Source organism: Hemicordylus capensis, chromosome 15 (assembly GCF_027244095.1).
Source record: "Hemicordylus capensis ecotype Gifberg chromosome 15, rHemCap1.1.pri, whole genome shotgun sequence".
NCBI lineage: Eukaryota > Metazoa > Chordata > Lepidosauria > Squamata > Cordylidae > Hemicordylus > Hemicordylus capensis.
The window spans coordinates 7,044,613-7,066,027 of record NC_069671.1 but is presented as its reverse complement, the minus strand read 5'-3'; the positions used below and the strand labels follow the sequence as shown (position 1 = coordinate 7,066,027).

Sequence of the window (21,415 nt, the reverse complement as noted above, 5' to 3'; positions counted from 1 at the left end):
GCCAACATCTCGACAGTCGATCTTTTCCCCTCCTGCAAGGTATGATGTCCCTTGCCATGAGCACCTGCCCACCTCTGAGAGAGATGCTGGGAAGCTAATTTCACACCAAGAAGCTGTATTTTCACTTGTTCTCATTCCCAGACTTCATTAGTATTGGCCATGCACGAGCTACTAAGGCTTCTTCAGCAGTACTTTGGGCCCCTAAAGCCATTGAGATCTTGGCAGTTCATCAACCTGACAGTTTCTGAGGTTTAATTCAAAGTGCAGTAGAGGTAACTGGAAAACATTAGCGTGCATTAACTTGCCTTGTGGTTTTTTTTCTTTGTCAGTTGTAGGAGCATAGCTGGTCTTGTGGTAGCAAGCATGACTTGTTGCCTTAGCTAAGCAGGGTCCGCTCTGGTTGCATATGAATGGGAGACTTGATGTGTGAGCACTGTAAGAGATTCCCCTCAGGGGATGGAGCCGCTCTGGGAAGAGCATCTAGGTCCAAATTTCCCTCCCTGGCGGCATCTCCAAGACAGGGCTGAGAGAGATTCCTGCCTGCAACCTTGGAGAAGCCGCTGCCAGTCTGTGTAGACAATACTGAGCTAGACCGACCAATGTTCTGACTCAGTATATGGCAGCGTCCTATATTCCTAGATCCTGTTTCTTTTCTTAACTGTGAGGCAGGGAACATTGTGATGGGCGATCTATACTTCTGTCATTGGTTGGTAGCCTGACTGTGTTACAGCAGGCTCAAGCTTAGGCAAGGCTGTCAGATGTAATCAAAATCCTTGTGTTTATAAAGGAGCTTCTATCCCTGCCTCTACTTCTAAAGCAAATGCCATTAAAGCCATCTGGGAATGTTGAATGTTTAAGGCCATTTTAAACAAGAGTGTCCTTTTCTTCTTTTGGAAAACATGTCCCATCTCATTTCCTAATCAGAGCGTCATTTGGATAGATCCCAGCCTCTCTGGATGACATAGTTAACTGAGTGAATTGCTGTAGTTGCTTTATGTAGAAAGGTAACGCTGGGCAAATAAGAAATTATTTTTAGCTTTCGGACCATGCTGCAGAAACCTGAAAAGAGAAGCAAGAGCAGGTAGAAATGGGACAGGCTCTCTTTTAAAAAGAAAAGCTGTGCAGGAGGGCTTATCGAACTCATAGTTAGGCTGTTTTGCACAAGTGGCCCAGAGAGAGGGCCTTAAATCGGGTGGTCTGAATAGTGGCCGGCTTAAAATCCTGTCAGCTTTGCTTTTGTCACCAGGCAAGGAGAGCAGCTGATCGGCTCGCATCTGTCGCCCTGCTGAGCTGAGTTGGAGGACGGACTCCTTCTGTGGCTTAGATGCTTCTCATGCTTTGGAGAACTGGTCTTGTGGTAGGGAGCATGAATGCCCCCCTTTGATAAGCAGGGTCCCCCCAGTTTGAATGGGCGACTGCATGTGTGAGCACTGTAAGATATTCCCCTCAGGGGATGGAGCCGTTCGGGGAAGAGCATCAGAAGGTTCCAAGTTCCCTCCCTGGTGGAATCTCCAAGATAGGGCTGAGAGAGACTCCTGCCTGCAACCTTGGAGAAGCCGCTGCCAGTCTGTGAAGACAATAGTGAGCAAGATGGACCAAGGGTCTGACTCAGTATATGGCAGCTTCCTATGCTCCTCTTTTTCTGTCCTTAACTTCAGAAGCTGAGAAGTTGCTTCTTCCCTCCGCCTTGCAACATGTCCAGACAACGGAACCATCTTTCGGGGATCTCTAGCATGGCCCCCTCCTTCTCCGCACTGCATGCCCATCCCAGGACAGGACCTTTCCCTTCCACCCCACCTCCTGCACCCTCACAGTACAATGGGTATAGCAGTGTCATTTCTCACTTTGGAAATCCGTGGCTGATCTCTTTACCTCTTCCACAGCCGCTCTCTGGTTGGTGAGGGATGCAGCCGGCCGGCTGCACAGGGGCCCAGGAATTTGGGGCATTTATTTAGCCTTGTGAAAGGCTGCTGTCTGTGGGCTGGTTCAGACATGATGCTAAACAAGCCTTGAAGGCTCACCGTGCTCACCCTCCCTCCTCCTCTTGAACATGGTGATTCTCTCCCTCCCGCCTTTCCCGGTTTAAGGCAAGCCATAGCATGCCATCTTGTCCCGACTAGGGTTTGTTCTTGCTCTGCAAGCAAAGGCTGAAGACCTGGTTCAAGCCATTTCTGATCCTAATTTGCAGGACAGATGCAACCCATAGTTTGCTAGTTCAGACAAAATGATAACACTGTGGTTTGCCTCAAACCAGGAAAGGAGGGAGGGAATTGCCGTGCGTGAGAGGAAAGTGTGAGCCCGAGGCGTCCTGATGGCTTATTCTGATGGCACCAATCTATTGCGGATGTTAGGTTTGAACTAGCCAAAAATCTGCAACCTTGGTATCCCGGCACCCAGTGTGTTCACCTTGCACCAGCCTCTGTGAAATAGAGTCGGCTAGGAGAAATGTCCTTTTCAGACCACAATGTAAGCAGAATGAGTGTCCGAAGCAGGGCTGCACAACGTTGGCTCTCCTACAGATGCCGGACTGCAGCTCCCATCATCCCTTACTCAGTAGTGTCTGCATGTAGCTGGGGATGATGGGAGTTGTAGTCCAACAACCGCTGGAGGGCTGAAGTTGTGCAGGCCTGGTCTAGAAGGAGGATCAAGGTTGCACTTGCTGTCCTGTGCAACCTGAATTCCGCATGTTGATCTGAGCTTGTGAACAGCTCCTGTGTGCAATCTGTCCCTTGCCAAAAATGCAGGATGTAGGTCATGCAAATGGAGTGTGCAGCCAACATCTTACAAGGTCTGTTCGTAGCTCTGGAGGAATGTCTAGGAGTTGGGGGTTGGAGCCATTCATCCTGCCTGCATGAATAATGTTGTAGTGTCTTGCCAGCGACTTCATAGGCGAGTGTGCATTTTAACTTGGAAGACTTCCATTAGAACCCCAAACGCTACATACTACACCACCGTGCACTCCCTAATTTGATGCTGGCGCCTTTAAAAAGAAATCACGCTGCCATTTGCAGTAATTTCCCAGCCCTGGCTGTCATATCCTGAGCAGCGGAATCTTTAACATGGTCTAGTTCAGGCCTGCACAACATAAGGGCCGGATCCGGCCCGTGGGGACTCTTTTGCTGGCCCCAGGGTATTGTGGTGCTTGAGGGAAGGTGCAAAATGCTGCCTTGCCCCATGGACCTGGTGGGGGTCAGCCCCCTTTCAGAACTGAACTTTGAAGGCGTAGGAAGTTCATGGGGGACAAGGAAGAGGAAAGGTTGCTCGGAGCCGCCTCTCCCGTCCTCATGCTGTGGGTAACGAACACTTGCTTTCATTAATATGTTTTAATGAGTAACTAATAATTGCTTTCACTAATATCTTTAATAATTAAGTTTGATGTCATCATTCATGTGCTGAAAATTTGCCTCGGCCCCTGCCTACCAAGTCATGGTTGGTTCCAGCCCACCAGGGGATTTGACTTGTGCGCCCCTCGTCTAGTTGAAGGGGATGCCACAAGCCCCCGCTTCCGACACAGAGGTCCCCCATGAAACGGAATCCAGTCTCCCCCTCTGATGGTTGTCTTATCGGAACTGCCTGCATCCACTAAGCAGCACGGCTTCCAAGTCTCCAGGCACCCCCATCTTTCACCTTTAATGGCCTGAAGGCCCACGATGCAGGGACCTTGCTGAAGCGAAGCCGCTCTGCGTGTGGCCGGTGCCTGGGTCGGAGACTGCCTGGGTTCCAGCCTGCAAGAGTGGGCGGGATATTATTAGTGAGCCCCAGCCTCTTCCAAGAAACGAAAAGGGTGCAGGCCGCCCTTGACCCCACAAACCAGTCAGCCCTTTTGATGCGGCCAGGTGTTAAAAAGAGAGGTTTCTGCTAAAAGTGATTGATTGTGAACAGAACTTTTTGTTTTATCTGTAGAACTCAGCGGACCTGGAGCTGCCTCGTATCAGGAGTGGCTTGGTAACAAGCAAGGTATGAGATCCAGCCTCTCCCGTATTGGCTCCTGGGGACTGACTAAGCTTGGGGGGGTTCTAAACTCCGCTACAGTTTCTTTTGTTTTTCATCTTCTTTCTCTTGCGCTTTATTTTTCCTTAATTGGAATATGCTCACATTCTTTGTTATGAATATATGAACCCCACTTCCTTTCTCCTAGCTATCTTGCCCGTTGTCTGAATTCGTTAAAATCCCAAAACAGAGCCCATGTTCTAAAATCAAACCAATGGGCAGGATCCAAACTAAATTAGTCGTGACTTAAGTCCCGTTGAAATGAATGGGACTTAAGTTAATCATGACAAACAGCTCTCATTTATTTCAGTGGTGCTTAGTCAAGAATGACATGACTTTCTCCTATCCATTTAATGAATGGCTAGAATAATTCTCCAAAATATTCTCTCCTATGCTACATAATGCAGGAGAATATTCTTTTAGTAGACTCTGCAACTGCTCTCTGTCTGCACCCTATAATCATTTTATTATTATGCTGATGTAATTGTATGATCAGGAGAAAGAAATCACTGAAGGTTGAATGAGTGGCATGCCCATGCTTCCATATGCTCAAGACTAGCTTTTTTGGTCTGTGGCTGCTTTTGGGGTATCATTCCTGATGGACTTCTTCATCCTTGACTAACCTGTATTTTCCTGTGGGAATTCTATTGCCTGGATGCATCCCATATGACTAAGGGTCTAGTAATCTGTATGACTTGAAGAAATCGTGTTTTCAGGGAAACCTTGGGAGTTCTTAACTTTGTAATTAAGTATAGGCAGGATTGTGTGATTTTGACACCCCAATGTTTATACCAGGGATCACTGCTTAAACCTCCACTGCTGTGATTGCCCAAGGCTCTACCCTGCCTGCTGTATGTTGCATTTGTTTACCTTGTAACAGGGTGCCCTGCATGGATTGAAAAGTCAGGAGGGTAATGGTGGCGACTCTAGCGAAAGAGAAACAATACATATTTGCCCTAGCAATGTGTTGTCAACTGTTCAAAGTATATCTCAGCAGCTATAGTAGGTTGAGCTTTTCACTGCACCTTAGTGTTCATGCACACGCATTGATAGAGTCAAGATGCATGCACCTTCCTCTTGAAGGATTTCACTTCTCGGAACTCTAGGGAGTATGCTGAACCCAGAAGAATTACAACACTAGCATCTCGCACCAAGAGAGGTTTTTAAAAGGGTAAACTATTACTACTGATATTTATATGCTGCTCTTCAACCAAAGTTCTCCAAGCAGTTTACATAGAAAAGTAAATAATGCATAAATAAAATGGTCTCTGGTCCCCAAAGGGCTCACAATCTAAAAAGAAACATAAGGCAGATACCAGCAACAGCCACTAAAGGGATGCTGTGCTGGGGTTGGATACGGCCACTTGCTCTTCCCCTTCTAAATATAAGAGAATCACCATTTTAAAAGGTGCCTCTTTGCTCAGTTAGCATGGAAACAGTGAATTTTCCAGGAAATGTGGCAGGCCCTGGTAGATAGGGACAGCTGAATCACATAGCATTCGAGGCCAAAATTCAGCATCCTAAGCATCGCTTCTTTCTTAATATATGTAATAGGATTTATGGTTGAACAAAGGTACTTTGACATGCATTGGAGGCTCAGAAACCACACTTTGGCTGGGCAAATATGGAACTTACTCAGGACTTAGACACACTTGGACACACTTGGTGCTAACGCCATAGAGTTGGCTAGCTCACGTCCTGAACTTCCAACCCATTCCCCTCAAGCACAGTACCATTTGGGGAGCTGAATGGTAGACCTACGGTACTGGCAGCCACCACAAGCAGTAAAGAAAGCTGTAGAGGGCAACGATGAGAGATAGTAAAGAAGCAGAGGCTAACTTTTTGCCAGTTGGCATAAGGCAGATGGGTGATAAAGGGGCTACTCCAAGGAAAGAAGAAAAACTATGCACAGAGAGGAAAAATAAGGCTTCCTGCATTTGTAGCTCCTTAAATGATAGCCATGCATTATATACAGCCTTTATAGTAATATATGATCTAATCTTCGCTTCCTGACAGTCGTAAGATGAGATTGGTAGGTGCTCATGAAGGAAGACATTTCCTACTTTGTGAAACATGAGCGTAGACGACTCATTTTTCCTACTTTTGTCTTAATATAATCAAGAAATCATCATTGATTATAATTTGTCTGTGTCCGCTTGCTGGCTGAAACGACTGAAATGAATGTTTAGCAATAATTATTTACTGCAGTCAGTGGTGGGTGGGGGGAATGTGGAAAGAGAAGTGCAAAGGGAACTAAAGAAGAAGCTAGTTCCAATGTATATAATCTCAGCTGGAGAATACCCTTGTCTGCATCTTTGATTCAAAGCCCAAGGTGCATCTGTTATCGGAGAATGGGGACCTACTGATTGCCCAGCCGTTGCGAGAAAATTAAACCTGGCAAAAACAATAAAACAAAAGGATCTTTTGTTCTGCCTTTTGACAGTAACGTAGGAGGGTCACCGTTTCAGCTGACAGCAGCCTTAGCTCTTATGTTACAGCCGCATGTTCTGGGTCAGCAGCCGGGCAAAACCTTGACACTGTTACTGATGACTGTAACTAGGTTAGGATAATTATTTCCCTTTATCTCCTTGCTGTAAGCTCATGATAAATGGAATTCTGGACTGAAAGGAACATATTTTTCCTGACCTGCTTATTAATACAGGCTTGCCCATTCAAACAAGAGCGACGATTCTCACAAGGCCACAGCGAGCTTCATGACAGGTGCTACTGGCTTTGAACTAATCTGGCTTTCTGGGCTGACGGGCTTTGTGGCCAAAGGCAGTAATGACAAGTCTCTGCCCAGTGGTTGAAGAACATGCTGAGTCATGGTCAGGTGGTTCTTGGCAAGCTCCTGATTAGTCCTTGCAGCTATAAGATGGCCACACCTCCTTAGGACCATTGAAGGCCATTGGATTTCCTTTTGTGATCGCATTTTTGCACATTAGAAAGCATGTGTCTGCTTACTTCTGTGATTGGCAGGGGCTTCCTAGTGCATGCAGCAAAATAGGTGCACTTGTACATGAGACAATATTCACATGACTTGTACATGAAGAAGCACTATCCATAGAGAAGATCGGAGAATGGAGAATGCAACAAAATTAGAGTAGGCAGGTCAGCTGTCTGGTACTTCTATCTTCTACCGGTCTAACAGGATAGGATGGTGAAAGGGGAAGGAAGGGATGAAGAAGATACGCTTACCACCCAGAAAAAGCCCATTAAAGGAAGATCAGCTGAGCACTGCTGGGAGTCATTTCTCACATTGCACATGGCAAACCCCGGTGCGCCCACCAAATGTGCTCTCAGCAGGGAAGTGCAGCTGGTTCCAGCTTGATGATGGGTGTACAGAACTTGTTTCTATTATTTACTGAACACATTTGCATACATCGTATAGCCCCATCTCAAGGCGGTTGCTTAATGTTAGGTACAGTGATAATGTACATAATCTTACAGGCATTTTCATCCACCTTTCAACCATGTGCATTTGTCCACATTTCCATATTTAGCTGTACATGTTTTTAAAAAAAAGAAGTATAATTTTCTATTAGATTGTGCCGTTGAGTTGGTGTCAACTCCTGGCTACCACAGAGCCATGTGGTTTTTTTTGTTAGAATACAGGGAGGGGGTTACCATTGCCTTCTCCTGTGCAGTATGAGATTATGTCTTTCAGCACCTTCCGATATCGCTGCTGCCCGATATAGGTGTTTCCCATACTCTGGGAAACATACCAGCAGGGATTTGAACTAACAGCCTCTTGCTCCCTAGGCAAGTTGCTTCCCCGCTGCGCCATTAGGTGGCTTATAATTTTATATTAGGGCTGTCTATATTGGAAAGTTCTATATAAAATGTGTTTTTAAAACAAAAATATTAGGTGTATACCTAAAAAATGAATATGATATTTGAAAATGACTTGAAGAAATATGAGAGCATTCTCCCTCTGAAAATTCTGGGTCTAGTCAATTAGGGGTGTGTTAGTTTGTTTAATTATATTGAGACTCTGCTTTTCTTCCGTCCTGGAACTCAAGTGGACACATGCAGGGGTCCCAGGTGATCTCCCACCTAAGCAGTGACCAGACCCATACCTGCACAACTTCAGACCATGCCCTGGCACTCACAATAACCTTTGGGCTGATTCAAACACTAATTTTTAGTGTGACCAGTAGATGCAAGTATCACTCTCATCATTGCTTTCCTGCTGTCAAAGGACTGCATGCTGATCTTGCCCAGATATACAAATCTTGCCTGTGATTAGATCTTGAAATGCATTTTTGTAACCTGCAGGTCTGACTGTGGCTAAGATCATGCAGGGTTGGGTTGTTAGCGGATAAACCGATGCTCACATGAGACTCATCTCTCCAGATCCCACCAGTATGGGAAGTTCAAGTTTGCCTTCAGCTTGAAGGTTCTAGACCCTTGAAGTCTTCTGTTGTGTTATGCCAGTGGTGTGCTTAATACCAGTTTGCAAGATCTTCATTTTGTATAAACAGTATCTAACAGTTACCTTTTGCTTCCCTTCAGCAATAAACGTGTTTTGTAAACCTAGCCTACACAGCGCTGTGGCCCTTTCAAAATGTTTGAGCTTTGGGCTGCAATGAAATGTGACTGCCACAACTTCCTTTTTACAACAGCTTGCTCGTCTCCCAGAAATTATGCCATAATGAGGTTTGGTTTATATATTTTACCCATCTCCTCATTAAAGTGCTATCTTTTCAGAAGAGGCGCTTTGTGTGTTGAAATACTGCACGGTTAAAATGAAGGCAGGTTTATAAGGATTTAATGTACTTGGGAGCCAGGGTTTTGCAGCTTTATGGCAAAGATGTTGTAACAAAGGACTTTATGGGAAGGGTGGGCTATATTTTACTCCAGCGGTTGCTCAAGAAAAGATCTTAGGCAAAAGCCTCCTCGTCCAGGAGGAACTCTCTAAAGGGAATGGTCACCTCTTTCTGGACTTGGCTGGTATTAAATCCATTAGTCTTGGCTTTGTATCCTCAACCACTTTTGGAACCCCCAGTTCCTAAAGAATACGTGAGCTTGTTTGCCTGAGCCGGAGGATAACAGTGCCTTGGATAACTAAGCTTCAACCTTGGGATAGTTTACTGTTCTGGTATCAAATGACATGGCTGACATTTAATCTTGTAGATCAAGTGTTTGGTAAACATTGTTCATGGCCAGATTTGGCCCATGGAGGACTATTGTCTGGCCTGCCAAGCCGGGTTTGTGATTAGGAAGAGTTCTATGGCAGTGGAGTTGTCAAGCTCATGAGGCAGAGGGGCACGCCGAGGCTCTCGTGAAGAAACCTAGCTCTACAATGTAGCTGAAAGGGGTGGTGATGAGGTAGAATGGGCTGGATCTCTTCAAACTCCATGTATGGGGTAATATTTCTGAATAATCACTTTCATTAAAAAAAATATTCTACCGGGGGGGGGGAGTAGTTCTTCAGTGAAAGGACTGGGCTGGAATCTTTCTCCCTGTAGGAAGTTTTTACAGTTTTTTACATGAATATCACTTTCCACCCACACATGAGTGCTGCCACCGTACACTCCACCATCTTGTTCCTGTCTCCATTCTGCTCAGTGTGTCAATCTTTCCAAATAATTGGGACAGTGTAGCATAGAGGTGGCCAGCCTGAGGCACTCCTTGCTGGACCCCAACTCCCATCATCCCCAGAGAGTCTCCGGTTGGCTATTCCTGATCTAGCAAATGCCAAACGTGATGGTGTTTCAGGAGTCAGAGATGTATGGCAGGAGCACGGAGGCAGGGATGAGAGAAAGAGGCCATGGCCTGCTGGAAATGGAGTGGGACATCATGAATGGATGCCTGGATGGTGGCTTCTTCCTGCCAACACCACCAGGATCTCCAGCATCGTGACGGGGGAAAATGTTTGTGTTTACAGGCATGTTTAGTAGCTTCTCTCCTAGTCAATTCAACGGGGGGAAGGCCCTTTGCATGTAGTTGTTGATGTAACTAAGTTTCTGTTCACTTGGGGCGTGTGTATGAACTTGTTACGGGCTTTGAGGTTATATTGAACTTCCCTGAATACTTCCTTTCTTAGAGTTAGGAACATAGAACATAGGAAGCTGCCTTATACTGAGACAGGCACCAAATGAATAGCGTGAAGGATCTGAAAGAAGGGAATCCAAAACACAGCCTGACAGATCCAGTAATATAACAGAAAAAAGGGACAAAGAATGGATATTTGAATGTAAACTATATTGAAAATTATGAAATCATTAAAACATGGTAATGTTTAAACATGGTATCTCAGAAATCTTCGAAGACTCAAGTTGTTGAAGGCTCTGATTTTGTCACATCAAAGGAGAAGACCTGTGGTCCCCTATGAAGGAGGTTTATTTTACAACATTGAAGTTCTAAGAAAGACCTTATTGACGTTAATGGGAGAATATATGAACTCTTATGGACACTTGAAGCAGGAGTTCAGAATAGCTTTCTCACCGGGATGCTGTCGTTCCTACATCTAGTTTGTTCTTACATTCTTATATTTATCATGGACTATATAGTTTTCCTGTTTTATTCATTATTGCTTGGTACATTTCATGTTTTGTCAGTGATTTTGATTCACTAATATTACCATGTTTAGATGATTTCATTATTTTCAGTATAGTTTACATTCTTATACTGAGGCAGACTATTGGTCCATCTAGCTCAGAATTGTCTTCACAGACTGGCAGCAGCTTCTCCAAGGTTGCAGTCAGGAATCTCTCTCAGCCTTATCTTGGAGATGCTGCCAGGAAGGGTACTTGGAACCTTCTGCAGGCAGGCAGGCAGGTGTTCTTCCCAGAGTGGCCCCATCCCCTAAGGTGATATCTTACAGTGTTATAAGCAGACTCTCATTCAGATGCAAACCAGGGCAGACCCTGCTTAGCAGAGGGGACAATTCATGCTTGCTATTACAAAGCCAGCTCTTGTGGCAAGGTATTTGCCTAAAAAGCCAATGTGAGCTCTCCTCTCTCCAAAGAGAGGAGAGCTGGTCTTGTGGTAGCAAGCATGACTTGTCCCCTTAGCTGAGCAGGGTCCACCCTGGTTGCATATGAATGGGAGACTTGATGTGTGAGCACTGCAAGATATTCCCCTCAGGGGATGGAGCTGCTCTGGGAAGAGCAGAAGGTTCCAAGTTCCCTCCCTGGCGGCATCTCCAAGATAGGGCTGAGAGAGATTCCTGCCTGCAACTTTGGAGAAGCTGCTGCCAATCTGTGAAGACAATACTGAGTTAGATAGGCCAATGGTCTGACTCAGTATATGGCAGCTTCCTATGTTCGTATGTAATGAATAAAGGTTACTGTTCGAGAGTGGGAAGTTCTGGGTTCAAATCCCCACTGAGCCAGGAAGCTTACTGAGGTGGCCTTATTTTAATAGAATTTTATTATATTATTTTAAATGGAAGAGCATCAGTCATGTTCGCCCCCACCCGCAGCCTAAACTGAGACATCCTATATACAGGTTTGTCACCTTAGTGAGAACAAGGCCTAACTGGAAAGAGAAAGGAAGGGAAACCTCCAGAGTGGATGATGTTGAAATTTCGATAGAGGCTAGAAACAGTAGTGGCAACATCGGAGTTCCTCTCTAGGTGATATCAAAGGCTTTGCATACACTGTGATCTGACAGTTGTCTTAAGGCTGTTGACAAGCCACCTGCCTTGTTAATTAACGCCTGTTGGGAGAGTATACATGACCAGCAGTTATCAGAACTCCTCTAGTATGTGGGAGAATGTTATGCCTTGGTGGAATCGGAGTATCCCTGGTGGTACTATCACTTGGAAGAGGGATGGTCCACAGTCAGTGTCCTTATTATCACTGATGGTACGTTGCTTGATGGCATTGATAATTCCACCTTTCCATCGATTCAAAGCACCTCTGGCACTTAAAAGCAATATTTTCCCCACCTGGACACTCAGATCAACATCTTATTCCACATCCCCTTGCCATCTAGGGTATGCCAGTTGGGTACATGGAATAGGGCCTTGTTGGTCATGGCTCGGTGGCTATGGAATGCCCTCCTAGACAGGATCTTCCTGGCTGTGCCACATAATGTGCTAGCCCTAAAAGAAAGAGCCCTCCTTGGATGCAACAGGGGCATTGCCAAACATGTTCTTGGTGCCTTCCTGAAGTTCTTACCCCAGTATCACCCGTGGCAATTCCTCCTTCGCTCCCTCCCATTTCTTTCCCCCCAACCTCGGTAATGCCTCGGACATCTGTAACTGAAGGCCTCCTTTTTGTAAAGCTGAGGGCTGTGCATTACAGGGAGTGTAGAAGCAGATTTCCATTGTATTTCTGGGTTAAAATAAAAATAAAATAGCCGGCTTCATTATAAGATGCCTCTATGAAGGAGGGAAGCATATGGGCCTCATTAATGAAGAATCGCTGCGCTCCATCTCATTTTTGCAGCTAGCATGAGGCGAAGGAGAAAGGGAAGGAGAAGGAGGCGTTTTCTGTTGCTCTTTTGCTCATTCTTTTCCCCTCAGAGAGGGAGAGAGAGCATGCCAGCCTCTGGCTCTCTAAATTGGTAATGGTTTCTGGAAGGCATCCAGGCTGCTGTAAATATGAACTTTTGTCAATATTCCCCAAGCTTCCACGGACTCTGGGGTGGGCTTTATTAGCTGAAGGTCACTCCATTATGTTCCTCCCTCTCCCGAGACCTTTGATTCTTTTCTGAAAAGGACAGGCATCCAAGGCCTTAGAAGCCAGCTTTCTCTTGAGCAGTGCTGGGCTTGATAAGCTTAAGGCGCACATTTCATCCATCCTCTGCTGCTCGGTGAAGACAAATGGTGTTTATAATTCCTGGTTTCTTCTCGTTGAACAATGACAGGGGTTGGGAGGGAGCAGGGAGCTCGCAAATACACTCTCCCAAAAGCAGGAGACCCACAAAATTGCAATATTTAGAGGCCCCCATCTAGGAGTCCTCCAGGGGCTTGCTTGTGACACGGTTGCCCTTTAGACAATGGTACAGAAGCCATATATCCATCCACAATTCTTGTGCAGCTTGTAGAATATTTAAGTGACCCATCAATGAGGGTGGGACCACATTGGGCTGTGCCAGTTCCCTGGGAAAGGCTGGTGCCGATTTAAGCTGTTCGTGGATAACTGACTCACACATGGTCAATTATATCACATCCAAAGATGAATTTAATGTCAAAGAATGTATGGCTAAGATTCACAAAGGGATGGGGGGGAGAATGAGTGGGGGGGGTTGATTGAGCAGGAGATGTAACAATTTGTGACATCTATTTTTATTTTTTTATGTTTCTAACCCGCCTCTCTTCATAATGGCATACATGCTGGTTGCCTGGCATTCTCCCATCCAGTGCTGACCAGCCTTCCTTGCTGTGTCACCCACCATGTTCTGGATTAAGATATTGGGAGAGGAGAGGCTTGTTTACAGAGAGATCTGCCCAGTGTCAGCTGAAAATAGATTAATGAGGAAAGCACTAGAATTTCACATGAGCCATGACAACATACTGTATTTTGCTTTTTGACCCTGCAATAATCTCTTTTTCACTATTAAACCTTTTTCCTAGGAGTGGTATGCCAGAGGATAGGTATTTTAAGTGCCAGTATCCTAGTCTTTTCCCATTTGTCAGATAGCTCATTGCATTGTTCTTAAAGCAAAACAAGTTGCCTTTTTAAACAAATCTGTAACTCCGGCTTTCTGTATTCCAGAACAGACAGTGGATGTCTGCACAGGTTTTTGGGTGATCGGTGCTCTCTGTTAGCACTCACAGATCATATGTTCAGGTGGGCAATCGGCAGTCTGATTGCAGCTCGTCCAAATAGGATACCTGGTTCAGTACCAGAAACGGAGCTGCTGTCACATTGCAACAGACCCAGTGGCCAAGTTCTCATGAGATTATAATCAGCTAAAGTTACTGGGGAGGAGGTGGCAGGTGTGAATGCAGGAGACTAGTGGTTGAAAAGGACTTGCACGGCTAAAGAAGGGAAACATTTTCCTCCCTTTTTGTAGAAATGATTCTCCTGTTAGGTGGGCAACTGACATCGAACTACTCTGATCTCAGAAATAAATAGGGCTAAGGGGAAACATGACCCTCGTTGGGATCTAACTTGCTTTTTCCACTTCCGCATCATTGGAGATCCTTTTAGGTTGTGATGATATTCAAAGCCCTATTTTGCTTTATTGGAAAATTTAAGAGCTGCTTTTTAAAACAGCGAAGTGATGAGGGGAAACGGTGTGGGGTTGGGGGAGACTTGAAATTGGATCTGCAACTTCATGAAAAGGAGGAGGATTTTTGAAAGTCAAATCATGCATGGTAATACCCTCTATTGTTCTCCTTGCTGTGCTTTTTGTATTCCTTAACTTGCCACAAACAAAGAACCCATAACCAGTGCGGTAAAAATAATCCAAGCATTTAAAGTCGAAACTTGAAAAGCCCCTGAAAATCCCACGCAAAGGTGTGTCTTTGAAAGAGCGGTTTATGGATTGTCTAAACAAGCTCAAACAGCTGGTGCTTTGAAAGAGAGAAAGAGAAAGAGAAAGAGCGACCTGATGGCGTTCTTCAGAGAAGTCTGGGGTCATAAGGAAGGTATGGCATTTTGCTTTTGAAGGTGGCTGAAAAGCACACAGAATCAAAGCGGTAGGGTTTAGGCGGGGTCATCGCTGAGGGGGCAGAGCACTGGGCTTTCTATTCCTTGCCGTTGTTGAATCACATATTGTGTTCTGGGCCTGCGGTCCTGACTGTTCCATCGGCGGAAGAATCCATGCCATCCGGGTGTTTCCATATTTTAATCCCCGAAATAGTTGAGGACCTACGGCCGGATCCAGCCCAGCAGTACAGGAACTATGCTTGCAATGCATTTGTAAGGGGGAGTCTACGTCTAAATAGTGTTTCGAATGAAGGGGTCAGGTATAGGTTAATTACCTATACCAAGCAACCCAGGACTATTCCTAAAGTGCATCAGACATCACTGTGGGTGGGGCGGAAAAGTCGCCCTGAAGAAAGTAGCAGTTATTAGTTTGTGGGAGAGCACAATAAAGGGGAGGGTGTCTAAAAGGTCTTTAAATGTGTGGCATCCTTTATCTTCTTATGTGTTTGTGATATTTATTTATTTGCTTTACACAGGAGTCTAGAGCCCAACCCGCTTTTTGGGCCTTCATTCAATGTTCGTGCCTCACAGCAATGCTTTAATAGGTGTCTGCATCTGAATCAGAGCTTTGACTATTCATATCCTGTACTTTCCTTCAAGGAGCCTCTAGAGGCGTACCAGATCCACACCCCACCATGAGCCAGACTTAAACCCACTTATCTTAAGAGACAAAACCCCATCAGCATTCCCATACAGTTCTCTGTGTGCCCAGATACCTTGAATTTGTGGCTCCACCCGAGGGGCACTTTCCCCACTTCTTCCTGGACAAACAAAAGTGTTTGGGGTTGGTTTTTTGCTTGTTCTTTAGAGGCTTGCCATACAGGAAAGCTGTTTTCTTGTCATTATGAAGCTAGCAATATGAATTTCCCAAGACTGCATTTATTTCATGGTAGGTTATGAGACAATCATTTCTTTAAAATTATGTTTTTACTAGTTCATTATTAATATTTAAAAATACACATTAAAATATCAATGCTATAAATAAGATACAGGGGAGAAAAATCAGATTTGGATATATCACCTTTCTTGAAAGTGTTGAGGTGAGCGAGAAGGTTTGGCTCCTGTGAACAGAGAGCCATTTTAGCAAGTCAGCTGGCAACACTCCTCCCATTCTAATTAGTGGGCAGTGTTTGAGAAGCAAATGGTTAATTTCCTGACTCAAAGCTCATGATCTTTCTTGCACCCCAAGCAGGGAAAGACAAAAGTTGGGAGGGGAAGCCCAGCCTGGTGGGAGTTCCCGCACAAGAGCTAAGTCCTGAGGGCATTCATTAATGAGCCGCCTCATTCTGTCCAACTCCAAAAGTAAGACAATAGTGGCAGACGCTTTGCTTTGTCCTTGAGCAATTTTAATCTTGATCCATTCTTAATCATCTCCAAGGATTAGGAAAACAAAAAGCCGTATGCTTTGTTCCTCTCCACTCCCAAGCACCATGTATTCTTTTTCACATGTTATATTTCTTCATGGATGAATTAGCTGGTGTGCCTCCCCTCCTCCCCCTATATCCTGCTCTCCCTGTATCCCAGAAGTGGGGCCAGAGGGAGGCAGCCTTTGATGTGTTCCGTGATACAGAGTGTTCCCTGGCTTGTAAGCGGAGAGTGGATGGAGCAATTGGGGAAATTGGTCCTCCTCCTTACCCTGGCCCAAGCCATCTTGTTACCCAGCCCAGCTGTGTTTTGATCTTGGAGGGTTGTTTGAAGATTAAATTGAGACATCTTTTGTTAGTATTAAGTGCAGTAATTAAATCTGCTCAATGTTGTTTAAGTGTAGAGAACATTGACTGCCTTGCCCACGGGTGTCTGAAGTTGCCACACAGCTGTGTTGCTTCCAGTGCTTGCAATAAATAGGTGGCACAGAAAGGGTGCAAAGGCTCCAAAGAGTTTCTCCTTGTTCTCTTGGGTTACCCACCCTGCCTTCTCGCTCTGCTTTCCTTCATTTCGATGCAGTGCTTTCTTCTGGTCTCCTGCTTCATGGAGAAGACATTAGCACTGCCACCTTCACACCAAAGAATGAGCAATAGCCGTGCTTGTTGGGGGCAAGGATCACTCCTTACTGGTTGGGTATTGCAGTTAAATAGCAATTTACCCCACCATGAGAATGTTTTGGAGGTGAAGTTAATTGGTCAGTTCTCCTGGGCGAACCCCAGGATCTTGCAGGTCTTAAGAGAAGCTCATTTTATACTGAACTGCCGACTTGAGCATTTGTGATATGGAAGTTTGGCCCTGTTAATACTGCTAGGCAAAAATGGTGGTATATACTCTGAAAGCAAACCAACAAAAACACAAAGGTGCCTTCTCTCCTTCTGTTGCCTTCCATTTTCTAAGGTGATTACTTTAGAGTTTCACAGCAGTGATGATGGTAAACCAGGGAACAGGATAAGAAAATGGAATCTTTTTTCTTTTCTTTTTAAAGAATGAGCATAAATTAAACAGGGTTGGTTCGGGTTAAATCAGGTAGTGATGTGCCTCTGTATCTCCTAGCATGGAACTTTCAAGTCAGTTTTTTGAACACGGGCTTTTGAAATTTCATTTTAGCCCCTGAGGCATGTACGCACAGTTCTAGCACACCACCAACTTGTTTGCATCTCTTGCGGTTTCCAGACATTATGAAGTTCAGCCACTCTGTGTTCTTATGTGGGCTGAACGTACAAGATCGTTGAAGGCATATGGTGCTGCCTGCAAAGAACGAAAGGGCTGAATACAGCCGCACGAAGTAGGCTCTACGAAAAGCTGTCTGGTTAGTACACTCGAACAAAACAACAAGGATTTTGTAGTGGGTAAAAGAACCAACAGAAATGAGAAAAACAACCCACCCCCCACCTATAATATTCAATGGATCCTAATCTGTTGTAAACATAGAAACCACAATTTTATTTTCACTATGTAAGTTGCAAATGTGTAAAATCACCATGGAAAAACATGAATCAAATAAAATTCCATAAAATAATAATACTGCAATTCCTACAACATGTACGTAAACAAGTGCACTGCAGTTGTGTGTATTGGAGCTAGCCAAAAGTCCAAGTTCTTCTTATTGGAATTCCTCTGGAGAGTAAGCAATCAAAGTAGTTCCTTTATGCCAGCCAAACGCGTTTCGACCCTCCTGATCTTCCTCAGTGGCTTTTGGAGCAACCCTTGTATAGCTTCTTCCTCCACCACAGCAATGGCATTCTCCAAGTAAAAAGTACTTTTAAATTGTAGGTCTGTATCCTGTACCTTCTTCAGAAAACGTTTTTCTCAGAAGCTATACAAAGGTTGCTCCAAAAGCCGCTGAGGAAAATGCAGTGCACTTGTTTACGTACATGTTGTAGGAATTGCAGTATTATTATTTTATGGAATTTTATTTGATTCGTGTTTTTCCATGGTGATTTTACACATTTGTTAACTTACATAGTGAAAATAAAATTGTGGTTTCTATGTTTACAAGTCAAGTCAAGTTTTATTTACGGTCCTAGCCCAAACAATCCATGCATACAAATAGCAGAACAATTTATAAAAAACTCTATAGGTTCTCATCATACATCTTAAAAGCAATATAACAAAATTTGGCAACAGAGTTAAAATTAAAAACATTTTCATCAGAGAGTAAGAATTTAACAAGTTGATTAGGATCCATAGAATATTAAATGTGGGGGGTGGGTTGTTTTTCTCATTTCTGTTGGTTAGTACACTCTCCACTTCATTATATTCAGGCTTCCATTAGTACTTTCTCTCTCACCTAAATGTGACTGGGCATTCGTTTATAGTTGCAACCCCTATAATGGTTTTTGTTGTCGTGACTGTTCCATGGAGGAGGAGCAGTGCAGAATCCCCAGGATGGTCCAGTGTTTTTTCACCATTCTTTATAAAATGAAAACTGGGCATTTCTGGTAGTATATAAGCAGATGACCTGCCCATGGAGGAACTCCTAGGTGATATCCCAGCATTCTTTAATCCCCATATTGTCTGGTGGGGGGGTCACATAACCTGTTTGTTCATTCAGACAAATGGTGAAAGAAGCAGCAGCAACCTAGAAGTAGGACTCGTGGACCCCTCTCTTGGGGAGATCCAGGAGCTCTAGAAGCTCTAGTGGTTCCTGTTCCCACATTTGACTACAAGCAGTAGTAAAAACAGTAGAAGTACCAATACCTGTTGCAACTGGTTGCATATTACAGGAGGAGAGCTGGACTTGTGGTTAAAGTAAAGTGTGCCCTCGAGTTGGAGTTGACTCCTGGCGACCACAGAGCCCTGTGGTTGACCATTGCCATCTCCCGCACAGGATGAGATTATGCCTTTCAACCCCTTCCTGTATCAGTGCTGCCCGATATAGGTGTTTCCTATAGTCTGGGAAACATGCCAGCAGGGATTCAAACCGGCAACTTCTGGCTTGCTAGTCAAGTCATTTCCCGGCTGCAGGTGGCTGGTCTTGTGGTGGCACGCATGAATTATCCCCTTTGCTAAACAGGGTCCGCCCTGTTTCCATGTGAATGAGAGACTACATATGAGCATTTTAAGATGGGACGGGGCCTCTCTGGGAAGAGCACCTGGATGCTTGCATGCTTAAGGTTCCAAGTTCCCTCCCAGGCACCTCCAAGCAACCTTGGAGAAGTCTCCAGTCCTGCCTGCAACCTTGGAGAAGCCTCTGCCACCCTCTGTAGACTATACTGAGCTAGATAGACCAGTGGTCTGATTTGGTATAAGGCAGCTTCCTATGTTCCAGTGTTCCATATTGTCGGTATTAAATGCTTAGTTTGGTTATGAAGAGAGCTGGTCTTGTGGTAGCAAGCATGACTTGTCCCATTAGCTAAGCAGGGTCTGCCCTGGTTGCATATGAATGGGAGACTTGATGTGTGAGCACTGGAAGATATTCCCTTTAGGGGATGGAGCCGCTCTGGGAAGACAGAAGCTTCCATGTTCCCTCCCTAGCAGCATTTCCAAGATAGGGCTGAGAGAGACTCCTGCCTGCAACCTTGGAGAAGCCGCTGCCAGTCTGTGAAGACAATACTGAGCAAGATGGACCTATGGTCTAACTCAGTATATGGCAGCTTCCTATGTTCCTTACTGTATTTTATGGTAAATTGAAATTTGTAATTCCCTTTTAATTGTGGAATACTGCCTTGAGTTCAAATAAAGGCAGTATCTAAATAAAATAAATAAACCCCCAACATCTCCAGTTAAAACGGACTAACAAGGCTGTGAATGCTCTCTGCCTGATACCTTGGAAGGCCAGTGCCTGTCAGAAGAGGCGATACTGGGCTGGATAACCAGTGGCCTGTCTCTAAAAGGCAGCTTCATAGCAAGTTCCCAAAACAAAGCACAAGTCAGAACATTGGCGCCATCTCACAGAGAAGAGACCCTCAGTAGCATCATGAACTCTTGGGTCTGCTGTGCTTTATGATTGTCCTGTGTCCAGGGGGAAAGGGTGTAAAGATGTGGCATGGCTACCTACAGTGTAGCTAGAAGGAAACCTTTCTGGACACAGAAAATGAAGCAAAAGGGCAGTGAAATCACAATAAACGCTGTAATGTTTCCTCCTACAGTTGTGATCAAGCCGAATGTCGCCCTTCTTAATCAGGCAGGGGAAAAACAGTCACCTGGGTGCATTGCTTGGGAATGGGCAATATTTTTTTCAGTCTTCACCCCTTGTTTATGTTTCCCGTCCCCATAAGGACAGGAGTCACATGGGCTGATGAGTCGGCTAAAACAGGCGCCGGGGATATCTGTTTTCCTTCCCTCTCCCCCCACCCCTGGTCCCTTGTTTAAAATTGCCTGTTAACATGCAGCAGCCGCACTGCCGCTCATACTAATGGCGACTGCCACAATGCAAAGTCATTAGTTGGTCCAATTCATCCGCGTAGAGGAAGGCGGGCAGTGTGGAAGCGGAGGAGGCAGGAGGGAAGAGGAGGCTGAGCTGGCGAACGAGGGAGGGGGAAACTGGGTAATACAGTGACAATGCAACATAAGGTAGTCACACTGGAAAACTTTCTCCTTCATTAGCGGGGATCTGTTGAGTTTCTGCTCACATTAGGGTAATTAACACTAGTACAGATTGTTGAACATCTGTGCAGTTTAACTATATGGCTGGCTCCCAGGCTTTTAACAGGGTGGTGTGGAGCCAACTGCAAAGCAGAATGCAAAAGCCCACACACTATTCATTTTACCAAAATTAGTATTTCTGGATGAAAGCTGATGTTGTAGCATGACAAGGATGAATTAGAGAGAGAGAGAGAGAGAGAGAGAGAGAGAGAGAGAGAGAGACTTACTTCTCTGGTCCGTTGCCAAATTGGCTAATGATCTAAGATTAGTGATAATAAATGTATATTTTTAAAAGATTTTGTTACCGGTTCTAAAGTGGAAGCTCCTTCCCTTTTTTCAGTGGCTGGTTGTTGTTTTTTAAACCTACGTGGGTGTTTCTGTTTAATATGCTTTTAATGATCTGCAAGGAAAACCCCTGAAAGAAATGGCTGTTGGAGCCTCTACAAGGGCTTTTGGCTTGCTGGGATGTATCGGTTTATGATGTTGACAGCAAAACTGCTGTTCTAATTTTTCTAGTCTTGTAAATGCCTGAAGGACTGCATCTTGCTGTTGCAGTATATGCTGGTAATGGCTTGTTTAAGTAAAGCATATAAACGGCTCTGTGTTGGAGCGGAATATTCTGCATGCATATGGATAACTTAGAGAACCTCCCGAAGGTCATAGAGTACAGATAAGCTCGATTATGCAGCTCTGTATCCATGTCTGTCCAGTTAAACATGGCTGGACTAAGCATCACAAGAAGCACAAGGCTGCCTCTGAAAATGGCAGCTCCATGTCGAGTGACCTCCTCTGCCTCCGTAACC

At 44.9% G+C, this 21,415-nt stretch overlaps 1 protein-coding gene across 25 annotated transcripts in view; it reads left to right on the top strand.

Annotated features, from left to right (window-relative positions):
• Positions 1-21,415, top strand: part of FBRSL1 (fibrosin like 1) — a 788,945-nt gene that overhangs the window by 637,941 nt on the left and 129,589 nt on the right. For 19 of the 25 annotated variants that reach the window (XM_053280497.1, XM_053280496.1, XM_053280495.1 and 16 more), the window contains one exon: positions 3,904-3,957. The exons of the other annotated variants lie outside the window; for them this stretch is intronic. In XM_053280497.1, the coding sequence (XP_053136472.1) occupies positions 3,904-3,957 (54 nt within the window). The remainder of the gene's footprint in view (positions 1-3,903; positions 3,958-21,415) is intronic. 25 annotated transcript variants of the gene reach the window in all.